Source organism: Aquarana catesbeiana, linkage group LG06 (genome assembly GCF_042186555.1).
Source record: "Aquarana catesbeiana isolate 2022-GZ linkage group LG06, ASM4218655v1, whole genome shotgun sequence".
Lineage (NCBI taxonomy): Eukaryota > Metazoa > Chordata > Amphibia > Anura > Ranidae > Aquarana > Aquarana catesbeiana.
The window spans coordinates 329,684,449-329,698,901 of NC_133329.1; the positions used below are offsets into that span (position 1 = coordinate 329,684,449).

The 14,453-nt window shown below is 44.1% G+C and overlaps 1 protein-coding gene across 1 annotated transcript; it reads right to left on the minus strand.

The window, feature by feature from the left end:
• Window positions 1-1,769: 1,769 nt before the first annotated feature.
• LOC141146960 (uncharacterized) lies at window positions 1,770-13,577 on the minus strand. Its single transcript, XM_073633836.1, has 2 exons — window positions 12,752-13,577; window positions 1,770-11,383 (listed from the first exon to the last, which is right to left on the minus strand). The coding sequence occupies exon 2, from the start codon at window positions 4,871-4,873 to the stop codon at window positions 3,512-3,514; it is 1,362 nt and encodes a 453-aa protein (XP_073489937.1). The 5' UTR covers window positions 4,874-11,383; window positions 12,752-13,577; the 3' UTR covers window positions 1,770-3,511.
• Window positions 13,578-14,453: the final 876 nt, after the last annotated feature.

Here is a 14,453-nt window from a genome sequence, read left to right on the forward strand (position 1 = left end):
GGCGGAAGTTAGTGAAAAGTTTAGCAACCTCATCTATAGTCGGGGGGTTGAATAAGGCCTCTTTCACACTGGGGCGGTGGGGGCGTCGGCAGTAAAACGGCGCTATTTTTAGCGCCGCTTTACCGGCGGTATTCGGCCGCTAGCAGTGTGGATTTAACCCCCGCTGGCGGCCGAAAAAGGGGTAAAACTACAGCTACAGCGGCAGTATAGCCGCGGTATTGCCGCGCTGCCCCATTGATTTCAATAGGCAGAAGCGGTGAATACACCGCTCCAAAGATGCTGTTTGCAGGAGTTTTTTTTTTTCTCTCCTGCCAGCGCACTGCTTCAGTGTGAAAGGTCTCGGGCTTTCACACTGGAGAAACAGCAGCAGCAGTTTTAGGTCGGTTTGCAGGCGCTCTTTTAAGCGTAATAATGCCTGCAAGCCGTCCCAGTGTGAAAGGGGCCTAAGGGAAGTAATAAATGTACATGTGAACATGGAGTGTTAAGTGGGGAAGGTATCTGTACAGTGGAGATCTCACGAATTGTAGCAATCTTATGTTTGAAGTGATTGGCAAGCTCCTGGGAAGTGATTGAGTTAGTTAAAGGTAGAGAAGCGTTGATAGGAACAGGATAAGTTGTTAATGAGAGTGATAAAATAGGTCTGCTTTGCAGGGAGGAGACAGGAATTGTATTTTTTGAGAGCAGATTTATATTGGTGGAAATCTTTCTGAGACTTAGCTGTGCTTGTGGTGTAAAATCATATATTTCAGACTTCAGTTTGCCAAGATTGTAGAGGTCGAGACCTGATTCTGTGTAGTGAGGGGGGCCAGTGTGTCCAAGGAGGATGACAGCGAAGTGTTGTAGACAGAAGTGGCTATGTTGGGGTAAGACAGGGATGAGATTTTGCCATAGAGGTGGTCAGTAGAAGAGAAGGGTTGAGGTAATGAAGGTCTCTATGGGTAATTGTTATGCAGTTAAAGGGAGAGGAAGTGGAAGAAAGTGAAAACTAGTAAGGTAGTGGTCAGAGCGAGGGAGAGGATTGTTGGAGAGGTTGCACGGAGTACATTGGTGGAAGAAAACCAGGTCAAGGGTGTTACCATCAGCGAGTAGAAGCATGTATCTATTGCTTCATGTCAAAGGAGGTTAGACATTTTGGAAGTAGCAGGAGTGTTAGTATTAACAGGGATGTTGAAGTCACAGAGAATGATTGTGGGGATTTCAGAAGAGAGAAAGTAGGGTAGCCAGGCAGAGAAGGCATCAAGAAAGGCTAATATGGGTCGGGGGGGAGGTAGATCATAGCTATCCTTACAGAAACACGAGAGAAAAGATGAATGCAATGTGCCTCAAATGAGAGCGACAGAGGGAGGTGGGTGAAGTACCTGAAAAGTGCTATGTGGGGCTAGAATGATTCCCACTCCCCCAGAGAGGGCAGCAGAAGAAGCAGTGTCAGATTCATGAAGCCAGGTTTCAGTAATAGCAAGTAGATTAAAGGAGTTAGCAATAAAGAGGTCGTGGAACCCCAGCAGCAAATGTGCCTCCTCATACAAGTGCTTTAGTTTTATACTGTTAGGGGTGGGAGTGGTGCTTACCAATTAACAAATCAGGAGTTAAGAATGGCTGCCATAGCAGGACAAACTTTCCACTTCAGAATCAGACTTGGAAGGGGCATAATTGTAAAGAAAAAGCCATAAATTTAGGCAAGATACTAGGGCAGGGATATGCAAGTAGCGGACCTCCAGCTGTTGCAAAACTACAAATCCCATCATGCCTCTGCATGTCATGCTTGTGGCTGTCAGAGGCAAGCTATGCCTCATGGGACTTGTAGTTCTGCAACAGCTGGAGGTCCGCTAATTGCATATCTCTGCACTAGGGAGAAAAAAACAAAAAACACACATCACAATGGAGAGAGGGCTGCAGATGGTTAAGCAGAAAGAACATACCAGACTAACACACAAAGAAGCAAATCACTTCAATTCTGGGTGGATGTGAATCAGCTGGGACATACCATAGCAACATAAAATAAGGAAAGCAATCACTTTTCAGTGCTGGGTGGATGTGAATCAGCTACGACATACCTGTTAAGGGACAGAGAAGAAACCTTCAAATGATGCAGAGTTGGAAGTGCTCCCACTTAAATACCTCCACTTCTAGAAAGAACCCTAGCAGCAAATGTGCCCCCTGATAAAGTGAACCAATCACTGAGCAGGTGTATTTCACCCTGAATTTCTGTACTTTCAGGAACTTGAGACTCGAGTTCCAGAATAGGATGAAAATCTTCTTTTGACTTAAGAACTGTCAACAAGTTGGAATAGAAGCAGGGTGGATAAAAATCAATGATAAAAAAAAAAAAGTTTATTTAAAATTGGATTTTTAAATTTTAACAAATTTTATTAAAATGCTTTTGGAGTAAAAATCTAAAAATTTGAAGTTACGTACCGGTAACGTCTTTTCCAGTAGTCTTTCAGGACAGCCACCATGAGAGATAATCTCCTCCTATTCCTCTAGGAAACACTGCGCCAGCCCATAAATTCTTACTTCCCCCTGCCAGACCTCAGTTTATTCCAAGATTACCTCCGGCCAGCTGGGGAGACACAAGAACACATTAATAACATACTATCCCATATCATTATCATGCTGCATTCTGGTCTTTTATAAGACACCCCAAAGTTTCGGGTGGGTAACTAGGGCTGTCCTGAAAGACTACTGGAAAAGACGTTACCGGTACGTAACTTCAATTTTCCCCTTTCGTCTTTCAGGACAGCCACCATGAGAGGATGAACGAGCACTTACCAGTTAGGGTGGGACTACAGCTTGCAATACCTTTCGCCCAAAGGCTTGCTCACTAGCCGACACTAGGTCCACTCTGTAGTGCTTTACGAAAGTTGAGTAGCTGGACCATGTTGCAGCCCTGCATATTTGCTCTGGCGTTGCTCCAACCTTCTCTGCCTGAGAAGCTGCCATAGCTCTGGTAGAGTGTGCCTTTATACCCATTGGGATTTCTTTCCCTGCTAATGTATAGGCCTGACAAAATGGTTGTTCTGAGCCATCTGGCAATAGTGCGTCTAGACGCTTTGCATCCCTTTCTGGTCCCAGAAAACAAAACAAATAAAGAGTCTGACTTTCTAAACGTTTTGGTCAGATCTAGGTACTGAAGGATACATCTCTTTACGTCCAAAGAATGACATTTCAATTCCCTTTCCCCTGAGAGGTTGGAACAAAATGAAGGTAACACTACCTCCTGACTTCTGTGGAATCCAGAAGCCACCTTAGGCAAAAATGCCGGATCAGTCTTGAAGATGATCCGATCTGGGAAAATAACGAAAAAAGGAAGGTCTGACAGATAAGGCCTCAATCTCACAAACTCTCCTGGCAGTTGTCACTGCTACTAAAAAAAATGTTTTTAAACGTAAGATTTTTCAGAAGATACCCTTCTAACGGTTCGAAGGGGGTTCCCGTCAGGCTCTGTAAAACTAAAGATAGGTCCCACTTGGGAAAGGCAGGGCCTTGAACCAGTCTCTGTCTAGACAGAGCCTTAAAGAATCTGACCACCACCAGGGTTGGTGGCCAGATGTTTTTCTAAATAAGCACTCAGTGCTGACACCTGCCCTTTAAGGGTACTAATGGATAAACCCCTGTCTGCCCCGCACTGAAGAAATTCCAACACAGCTGTGGGACTGTGTACCGCAAAAGAGCCTTCTACACACCATTCATTGAAACGTACCCAGACCTTCTTATAGATCTGGCGTGTTTCCTTCTTCCTGCTGTTGAGGAGGGTGGAGATCAATTTCTCAGAAAACCCCTTCGATCTTAATATACCCTCCTCAGTAGCCAGGCCGCTAACTGCCATTGGTGTACCTGTGGACAGAGGACTGGGCCCTGTGAGAGGAGGTCCTCTTGAGGTGGCAGGAATAAGGGAGGTTTGACCGCTAGCTGCTTGAGTACTGAGAACCAAGCCCTCCTTGGCCAATGTGGTGCTACTAGAATCAGGGACGTGTTTTCCATCTGGAACTTCCTGAGAAGTGCGGGCAATAACACCGGGGGCGGGAAGGCATAGCAGATTCTGAAATGCCAGTTCTGGATCAATGCGTCGACCCCCCGTGCTCCCTCTCCTCTGTTTAGGGAGAAAAAACATGGGGCTTTCGCATTGTTTCTTGACGCGAACAGATCTACTTCTGGAGGACCCCATTTCTCTGAAATGAGATTGAAAACCTCCTGGTTGAGGATCCAATTGCCCTCTCTCAGCTTGGTTCGGCTGAGAAAGTCTGCTATCACATTCTTTTCTCCTCTCAGGAAGACTGCTGAGAGTGAGAGAGTGTGGGTCTCGGCCCAGTTCAGAATGTCTGATGCTAAGGCCAAAAGGACTCCGCTTCTCGTGCCGCCCTGTTTGTTTACATAGGCCATGGCGGACGAGTTGTCCGACCGCACCTGAACATGGTGGCCCTGTAGCTCCTTTTTGAAGTACTTTTTCTGCTGGAAGAAACACTCTCAGTAGTGTTGAGTCCAACAGATTGCCTAAGTACGTGATGCGTTGTGAGGGAATCAAACTGGATTTCTCCAAGTTCAGTAGCCACCCTAGACCTTTGACTAACTGTACTGGGCACGCTGCAAATAGGAGCAGGTCGTCCAGATATGCTATCACTGATATTCCCTGGAGCCGAAGAAAGGCCATAACTTCCGCCAAAACCTTGGTGAAGATGCGGGGCGAGGAGAATAGCCCGAATGGCAGCGCCTGAAACTGTAGATGTACCGTTGTTCCACCTACGTCTACTGCTAGCCGAAGAAACCTCTGCGAAGCTTCTGCTATAGGGACGTGTAGATAAGCGTCCCTTAGGTCCAGCGACACCATAAAGCAGTTGTGGGGTAGCAGGGCTCTGACTGTGAAAATTGTCTCCATACGGAATCTTCTGTATGTCACTGACCTGTTCAGGGGTTTTAAATTCAGAATCAGTCTGAATTTCCCTGTGGGGTTTTTTCACTACGAAGATGTGTGAATAGAAACCCTCTCCCTCCTGTTTTTTGTACTCTGAGAACCACATTTTGATCTTCCAGATCCTTTAGTGCTCCCAACAGAGCCTCGGCCTTTGCCGTGCACCTGGGTAGGTGCGTGACAAGGAATCTCCACAGGGGAGGATTTGTGAATTTGAGACAGTACCCCCTTCTTATAACCCCTAGGATAAAGTGATTGGGGGATATTGCCTCCCACTGTGGAAGGAAGGCCCCCAGTCTTCCCCCCCACTGTGGTTGGGGAGTCATTGGCTTTTACGGGGCTGGTCAGGAGGGCGAAAAAAAAATCGCCCCTCATCTGCCCTTGCCTTTTTGACCCCAAGATCTCTTTTGCCCTACCGGCTTTGGAGCTTCTTTACGTTTTTGCGGACGAAATCCCTTCTTTGTTTGTGCAGGGGTTTTCCGCTTAACTGGGAAGGATTTTTTCCTGTCTGCTGTGCGGTCCAAGACGGTCTCTAAACCTGGGCCAAAGAGAAGGTCTCCTGTTAAAGGTATCCCGCACAACTTGACCTTAGAGGTGCTATCGCCTGGCCAAGTTTTTAGCCAGAGGGCTCTCCTGGCAGAATTGGCCAGAGCCGCTGATCTGGCAGATATAAGGACCAATTCTGCTGAGCCATCAGCTATGTAGGCGATACTCCGCAGAATCGTAGGGAAAGAAGATAGAATGGTTTCTTTTGCCGTTCCAGCTTCAATATGCTCTTGGATCTGGGAAAGCCAGTGCTCCAGGTTGCGAGCCACAACTGTGACAGCCAACTCAGGCTTTAAATTGCCAATTGTTGAGTCCCAAGTCTTTTTGAGGAGAGAATCTATTCTCTTATCCATGACATCCACCAAGGCCCCCATGTCCTCAAACGCCAGGTCCGTGTGTCTGGAAACCTGGGAGAAGGCCGCATCTAACTTGGGATTTTTATTCCAGATAGATGCAGGATCCTCTGAGAACGAAAATCTCTTTAGGGATCTAGAAAAAAAGGGCTTCCTTTCGGGGTCTTGCCACTCCCTCATGCACTGGAAAAACTTTTCTTTTGTTCCCCCAAGCCCTTGTACATTTGGTCATGAAGGGTCAGGGGTTTCTTGTCCTCCTGAATACCGAGGGTTGTATAAATAGCCCCTAAGATGTCCTCTACCTCTTCCAGGGATAATTTATATCTGGAGGATTTTCGGGACTCCCCGTCCTGGTCCTCCCCCTCCGAACCATCCTGGGAATCGGAAAAGGAACTGTCTGGCTGTCTTTGTTCCACTCCGGAAGGGCCTGGAGCTTCTTCTGCCCTAACTGAAGTTGCAGGTTGGGCAGGAGCAGAGCCCTGAGCCTGAGGCGGGGTTGTGTACTGGGGAACTGGATTAACGGGAGGCTGAAACCTTTCAAATAAGGCTTTAAATGAAGAAAAGGTGGACGAGAGCTCCTTTACCGAGGCTGCTAGTCCTGACTCCTGCTCAGAGTCCCTCTCTTTAACAAGGGAGTCTATGCACTCCCTACACAAGACTTTTGTCCATGATTCCCCTAATGTGTCCCTGCAAGAGGCACATCTCTTCTTAGAGCTATGTGTAGACTTAGACTTCTCTGTAGCTTTCTGAAATACATGAAAAAAATATTTTGTCTTTTTTTTTTTTAAAACTAGGACACAACCCTGGGAGTGCACTAGACCCTCCCTAATATGTGGGGATCTGAGCCTCGCTCCCCCTGACCACCCAGGGTGTCTACCCCCCCATGACAGGAACTATACATGGAGGGACAATCCCAGATAAAAAGTGCCCTTCCCCAGGGCGCTCTTACCTTAGGAAGGCTGGAGGTAGTGTCCGTTGGCTGAGCATCTGCTTCCGAAATGACTGCAGGTGGTTACTAGTACCGAGTCCCACGCTGCCTGTGCGCGTCCCAGACACGTCTCCAGCCTGTGCCTGGCTTTCCTATCAGCTCCGCGACCCGAAAGACGGGGGTCAAAGGCAAGCATTCGCCCTTCCGCCGGAAAGGACGTCGCCCGGCCCGCCTCTTTTTAGTTCCAAAACAAACGGCCTGTACAGTGTACAGGGAAGGGTGAACGCCTGCTTGCTGCGGCCCTGTAGCCACGATAGGGATCCCCCGCAACCTGAAGCCGCGCTCGGCTAGGATGGGGTGGCAAGTGAAAGAGGGGTAAATAGCCCCTTGCTCCTAGGAAGCCCCTGCTCCCATTTACCGGGTCAAAAATCACAAACATCGGCCACAGTCGCCCTGACTGAGTGGCCTGGCTCCTTGCAGTGTCTCCCCACCGGAGGAAACACTAATACTGAGGTCTGGCAGGGGAAAGTAAGAATTTATGGGCTGGCGCAGTGTTTCCTAGAGGAAGAGGAGGAGACTATCTCTCATGGTGGCTGTCCTGAAAGACAAAAGGGGAAAGGATAGTTTTCTATTTAAGTTACATTAATTGTTTATTCAGCATGAAATGGAGCTTAGTTATGTAGCATGAGGCAGTATATTCTGCAATATTTACATTTTTGGTAAACTTATTCAATGAATCCAAGCTCTGCAAGCGGAGATAACATGCACTGCATTGATGCATTCACACAATTTCACAGTAACCATGAGATAAAAACAAAGTTTGGGAATATTCCTTTATCCCATCGTTTGCAAATCTATATACACTACAAACTGTATGATTGTCAGGTTAATAAAACAAAGATAGCAGAACCTAAGCCGCTTATTATTCTAAATAGGAAACCTTAATTGTGTTTGCAAATATTAAAGATTCTAATTACCAAGAATAAGTGCTTACATTTAAAGAGCACCTGTCATTTCGGATCCATTAGGGCAGCGCCATTTAGCAGGCATCCACTCACCTCTGCTGCCGCCACCTTGTTGCGTCACTGACGCTTCACCAGTCGTTCCGTTAAAGTGAATGGGACTGTCAGCAAGTCAACAGCAGGTCAGAGATGACAACTGCTTTTTAAAAATTACGATTTAAAATAGAGTTGGTTTAAATCAAGCCTTTTTACTAGCGATTTAAACCACAATTTAAATCAAAGCCACCCTGAATAGAAGCCATGAGAACTCTTCCCTTTTGGTAAGGATTGTGGCTCTGAAGATACTCTTGAACCCATAAAACATGGAATGGGAAAGTCAGCAAAACTCCAGTTTGAAACCTCTGGACCAGGGGTAGGCAACCGGGGGCCCCCAGCTGTTGTGGAACTACATTTTACATGAGGCATTGCAAGGCTGGCAATTAATCCCAGAGGCATGATGGGACTTTTAGTTCTGCAACAGCTGGAGGGCCCCAGGTTGCCTACCCCTGCAGTCTGGACACTACACTGCAGACCCTATTTGACACCATCTGAGAGTCTAGGTGGCCACACAAATGGGGGTGTCTGCCACACATGGCGGACAACATGCCTCCAGAACCACGACTTGAGTTCAGATCTTTATACAGAATTGGGACATAGGCCTTTGCTTAGAGCCCAAGGCTTTTCATTTTTTTTAATATATAAAAAGGAACTCCTGCTTAGAGGAGGGCAACCTTCAAATTTGTTTCTTGCAAGAAGTTCTGCCTACCAATACTTGGGCCATATGAACCTTCTCTCGTGGACAGACATGGTGCTACCCTTGAAAGCTGCCATATGGAATCTTCCAAGGTATGAGGAAAAACAGTGCTCAATCTTCCTAGGAACTACTAGATGACAAGATCCCCTGGGCCCGATTCTGTAGAACAGAGCACAATGTCTGAGATTTGCTGGAAGGACGACTCCTTTTCAGGATGATCCTCCAACACCTCAACCTCCTGCAAAAAGGAAGGCAGTGAAGGAGAGCTCATTTGCTTGTGTCAAGTCAGTGAGAACACCTGAGCTGATCTCACGAACCAGAAATAACTGCAGAAGATCCCTTCCTTGAAACAAAACGAAGCAGAGGATTGTGTCTGAGACAGTGGAAAATACCAGGGCAGGGATTCATAGCTAATCTGACCAGGGAAAAATGCAATGTGACAGACACACTTAAATAAGTCATTGCACATGCATGCCATCCGGTCCACCAATTATGAATGCTACCGCTGTGTAGCACTCCATATGAGAAGACACCCCAAACCAGCCCTAATGCAAAAAAACACAAACGGCTCTTGTTCCACCTAGCCTAGAGGCACTCAACAGGACCTCCATCTTGACTCTCCCTCCAGGGCATTACCTGAAACTCTAAAGGACCCTGCCAAGGAGATCTCCTGGTACACTGTACCCCAGACATCACTGTGGCAAAATTCAGTGCTGACCGGCTGAATTACAGGCTATTCCCAATCTTGTGCGTCCAGAGCCAGTTCAACTGTGGAAATGGATGCAAATTAAACCCTCCTTTATCTCCATCAGGGGTGTTAAGAGCAGGCCAAGAATTAGGGGAATTAAAGCCCTTGAAAGGGAATCTGCAGACACACAGGTCGGCACATACATAGCCCTATGGACACTAGTTAAAAACGGAGGCTTAGAGTTGGGCTTCCTGCCTCTGACACTGGTGTCAATTCACCTGAATATGGTAGCAAAACCCCAAGTAATCATGAATATGAAGTTCCCTGTGTGCATTTGGCTGAGACTACATAGTTTATACAGCGCACCCCATGCTGTGAAAGTAAACCTGAACATCAGCTTTAAAAACCTGCTGTGTGTCTTGGATGGACTGGTCTAACGTGTCAACCTGTTCCATGTTTTAGTCATGCTCTGTGGTAAAGTACAGCCTAGATTCAAAGAACTCCTTACAACAGAAGAGTTTCAGCATTTTAAGTTTCTAAAAGGTGAATTGAAAGGACAGTGTTATGCAAGTCAATTATTTTCCCAACTACAGAACACAATAAAGCGGCTTTCTGAAAGAAAAACCATTCTGCACACTTAAAGTTCATACATCTTAAAGGTAGTGATTAAACATTTTGCCACACTTTTACAAAATGTAATATTTAATAGATGGCTTTCTGAATGCAAATCTAATGTAAATAATCTGGACAATCACCACAAAATGTTTGTCACGACTTTATTTTTTAACAGTGAGAAGTACTTTGTAATTGTAGTGTGATTTTCTCCTGCTTTTAAAGTGCCAATGCAGTGTGCCATGTTCAAAAACACATACAATATGCTACATAAACTTTGCAAAAAAAAAATAAAAATAAAAAAAAAAATAAAAAAAAAGAAGTGGTGTTAGGAAGCTTAAAAGTGGGGGAAAAAAAAAAATACTAGATGACAACAAAAAGCAAAATGTATTTTATGGTTTTGGTACAGTTAGTTGCCAAAACCTGTTGGGAGCAAAAAAAAAAAAAAACAAACAGCAAATATGTCAAATAAAACCTAATGCTGAATTGTAAGCCAAATTTCCCTGAAAGACCACTAAAGTTCAGCTCCACCCAGGCTAACGCCAATTTCAGGCACTGCAATATACGGATATTCCTTGGATTATTATGCCAAGGAATCATTGTATGCATGACTGAAGAGTATCTAATCATACTCTATGTTCTTCAGCTACATGAAAATAATTTTTTCAAAATGTACAATGTGCAGAACCTTCTGGGACTTGTTCAGGGAGTTAAAATGCATTTTAACATCTTTAGTACATAGATTCAGGTCAGTCAGTTTTAATCACGGTCTACCCGTTTGGGGGATTAATTTGTCCACATTTCTGTTGTAACCACAAAAAAACAAACAAAAACAAAAAAAAAAAAAAAAAAAAAAAAAAACACTTTACTACCAAAGACACTTGAAGTGAAAACTGTCCAAAAAAGGTCCCCCTCACATCTTCTTGTTGACAATGCTCTGGAAGCAAAGTTTCCCCAATAAAACACAGGTTGGCCCTTCCCAAAAAAACTGCTATATAAAAAAAAAAAACCCTCTACCTTCTTTCACTGGAGTGCCAGCTTAAAGCCCAACTCCAGGCTCCTGCCTCAGTTGGCTACCCCCTTCCCACTGCCCACTGGAAGTCTATGGCAGCAGCATTTCAGGTTTCTTTTGTACTGTACTGTCAACCTCAGGATAGGCACTCAGATGCAGAGGTCAGCACCACTCATTACACTGTACTATGAGTGCTGAGTTCCACTACATTCTGTGTCGTCCAGTCTAAGACTGAGGACATATTGTGAGTGTAGGGCATCAATGTAGTTTAGCCTGAAAACTGACATCTAGTTGCAAAAAAAATAAAAAATAAAATATACACACTGAGGTGGGTATTGCAACCTGGACTGTAGTTTCACATAATAAACTCTGCTTTAAGGACAAAAAAAAAAAAAAAAAATTAGCAGCCTACATACAGTTAGGCTTCTTTGTCCCTGTGCACGAACTACCATCAAGTGATCCCCTTGGAATGTTTCAAGATTGATTTTTTTTAAATCTTCAAAAGCACTTTAAAACGTTCAGCTTCATAATACCACTTTTCGCGGTCATCTGAGATCCAACTTGCACATCATTGGCAGACAAACTGAAAAGCAAGGGAAATAGGGGAAATTAAAACAAAACAAAAAAAACCCCCCAAATATTACCATTGAAGGGGACTGGAATTCAAAGTGTTGATCTTGTGTGTTATAGGAACATCTATTAACATTGAATTGTGCCTAAGCAGTACCATAAAAGATGCAACTTTAATCCGCAACCACTCCTGAAAATTCGTGTAATTCCTGGTATGCGAAGATGAATAGGAATGCCTGTGCCTTTATAATCTCGTAGCCAAATATCTGAACCTTCAAATCGTTATACATACAATATAGTATCATGGTGCAATGCAAATGGACATGAACAAACTACAGTATATACAAAGTCCAACTGGAATGTTTCTCATTAATTTTATTAGGACTTAGGTTCATTAGTGTCTTCAAATCAAGCAATAAGCAGGAACCTGTATGAATCATGGGATTCAGATACTTTACAATAAAACAGAAATCATATGTGTGATCAGTAGGGTTGTCCCGATACCGATACTAGTATCGGTATCGGCACCGATACTGAGCATTTGCCCAAGTACTTGTACTCGGGCAAATGCTCCCGATGCTTCCCCGATACCTTGACAGTAAGCAGTGATCGGCGCGTGGGGGAGTTACAAGATTCTCCCCCAGCGGCTTTCACCAGCTTTAGTGACATACAGCGGTGATCGCTTACCGCTGACTGTCACTGCATCCTCCTCCGTGCCCCCTCCGTTCCTCTGTGCCTCTCCGCTGTCCCCTGCATTCCTCTCTACTTATCTGTCCCCTCCGTTCTCCCCCTCAGTTCCTCCGTCCTCCCCCTCTTCCTTTGTGTATGGATAGAGTCAGCTGACTCTGTCCATTCACATAACTGAAACATTGTAATCTCCTGTGATTACGATGTGTCAGTTTATGAATGGAGAGGAGCCGCTGTCTTCTCTCCATTCATTCTCAGTGCAGCTGAGGCTGCAGAGAAAGGGACTGGGGAATCTTTATCCTCTGTCTCTTTCTCTGTCTCAAGGGGGAGTTATCAGAGGTCTGTTAAGACCCCTGATATCTCACCAAAGCCCCCCAAAAGGGCTGATTAAAAAAAAAAAAAAAAAAAAAAAAAACAATAAAGAATAAAAAAATATTATTGTAAAAAATAAAAATTGTAAAGAAAAACCAAAAAAAAAAAACACACACACACATACAACGTTCACCCCCCCCCCCCAAAAAAAAATAGCAAAAAAAAAAACTGTCACGTGACATTAAAAAAAAAGTATCGGTAATCGGTATCGGCGAGTACTTGAAAAAAAGTATCGGTACTTGTACTCGGTCCTAAAAAAGTGGTATCGGGACAACCCTAGTGATCAGTTATAGAGCATAAGAGAAATGCTAGTAATTCTTACCTTGTGTTTCCAATTTTGCTGGCCCTGGTCTCCTTTGCCTGCTTCCCTGCTCCCGATTCATTCTGTGGCATGGATATATTACACCTGATGTCCCCACGTTTTGTAAATGGCTTATGAGAACCATGTATCCTAACCATCACCTGTGCAGTAAATAAAGAGTGCTAAATTAAAGTCCAACTCCAGCAGGGGGGTAAAATCGTCAGTTAGCCTGAATGGTGTGGAAAAGGCTTAGAACATTAGTTGAGTTTGTATTACTTTATGTCCCGTGTCTGATTTTTCTAATTTACCCAAGCCTTATTTTATACAAAACCATAAAGTCCTGAAGGCACCAGGTAAAGTGAAAAAAATACTTGCTTTGCCTGTGCACTGTAATGCCCTCTTCAACTGCAGGTTTCCTTTTCTCCCTTGCTGCCAGAGCAGTTTTCGCACACGTTTTAAAATGCTAATTTTACACCTAAAGATTAGTTAAAACCCCCAATTCTAAATAATAAAAAAAAGTAGAGACCCTGGAAAAATAGTAATTTTCATTTTTTTTTTTTAACCACTTGAGCCCCGGACCATTATGCTGCCTAAGGACCAGAGGTCTTTTTCCAATTTGGCACTGCGTCGCTTTAACTGCTAATTGCGCGGTCATGCAATTCTGTACCCAAACGAAATTTGCGTCCTTTTCTTCCCACAAATAGAGCTTTCTTTTGATGGTATTTGATCACCTCTGCAGTTTTTATTTTTTGCGCTATAAACGGAAAAAGACCGAAAATTTTGAAAAAAAAAATGATATTTTCTACTTTTTGTTATAAAAAAAATCCAATAAACTAAATTTTAGTCATACATTTAGGCCAAAATGTATTCGGCCACATGTCTTTGGTAAAAAAAGTCAATAAGCATATATTTATTGGTTTGCGCAAAAGTTATAGCGTCTACAAACTAGGGTACATTTTCTGTAATTTACACAGCTTTTAGTTTATGACTGCCTATGTCATTTCTTGAGGTGCTAAAATGGCAGGGCAGTACACCCCCCCCCCCCAAATGACCCCATTTTGGAAAGTAGACACCCCAAGGAAATTGCTGAGAGGCATGTTGAACCCATTGAATATTTATTTTTTTTGTCCCAAGTGATTGAATAATGACAAAAAAAAAAAAAATATTTACAAAAAGTTGTCACTAAATGATATATTGCTCACACAGGGCATGGGCATATGTGGAATTGCACCCCAAAATACATTTAGCTGCTTCTCCTGAGTATGGGGATACCACATGTGTGGGACTTTTTGGGAGCCTAGCCGCGTACGGGGCCCCGAAAACCAAGCACCGCCTTCAGGATTTCCAAGGGTGAAAATTTTTGATTTCACTCTTCACTGCCTATCACAGTTTCGGAGGCCATGGAATGCCCAGGTGGCACAAAACCCCCCCCAAATGACCCCATTTTGGAAAGTAGACACCCCAAGCTATTTGCTGAGAGGCATTTTTTTAAAGCAAAATGCCCTACAGATTAAAATGGTGGGTGTTTCATTTTTTTTTTTCACACAGTATTTGCGCAGCGATTTTTCAAACGCATTTTTTGGGGAAAAAACACACTTTTTTAAATTTTAATGCACTAAAACACACTATATTGCCCAAATGTTTGATGAAATAAAAAAGATGATCTTAGGCCGAGTACATGGATACCAAACATGACATGCTTTAAAATTGCGCACAAACGTGC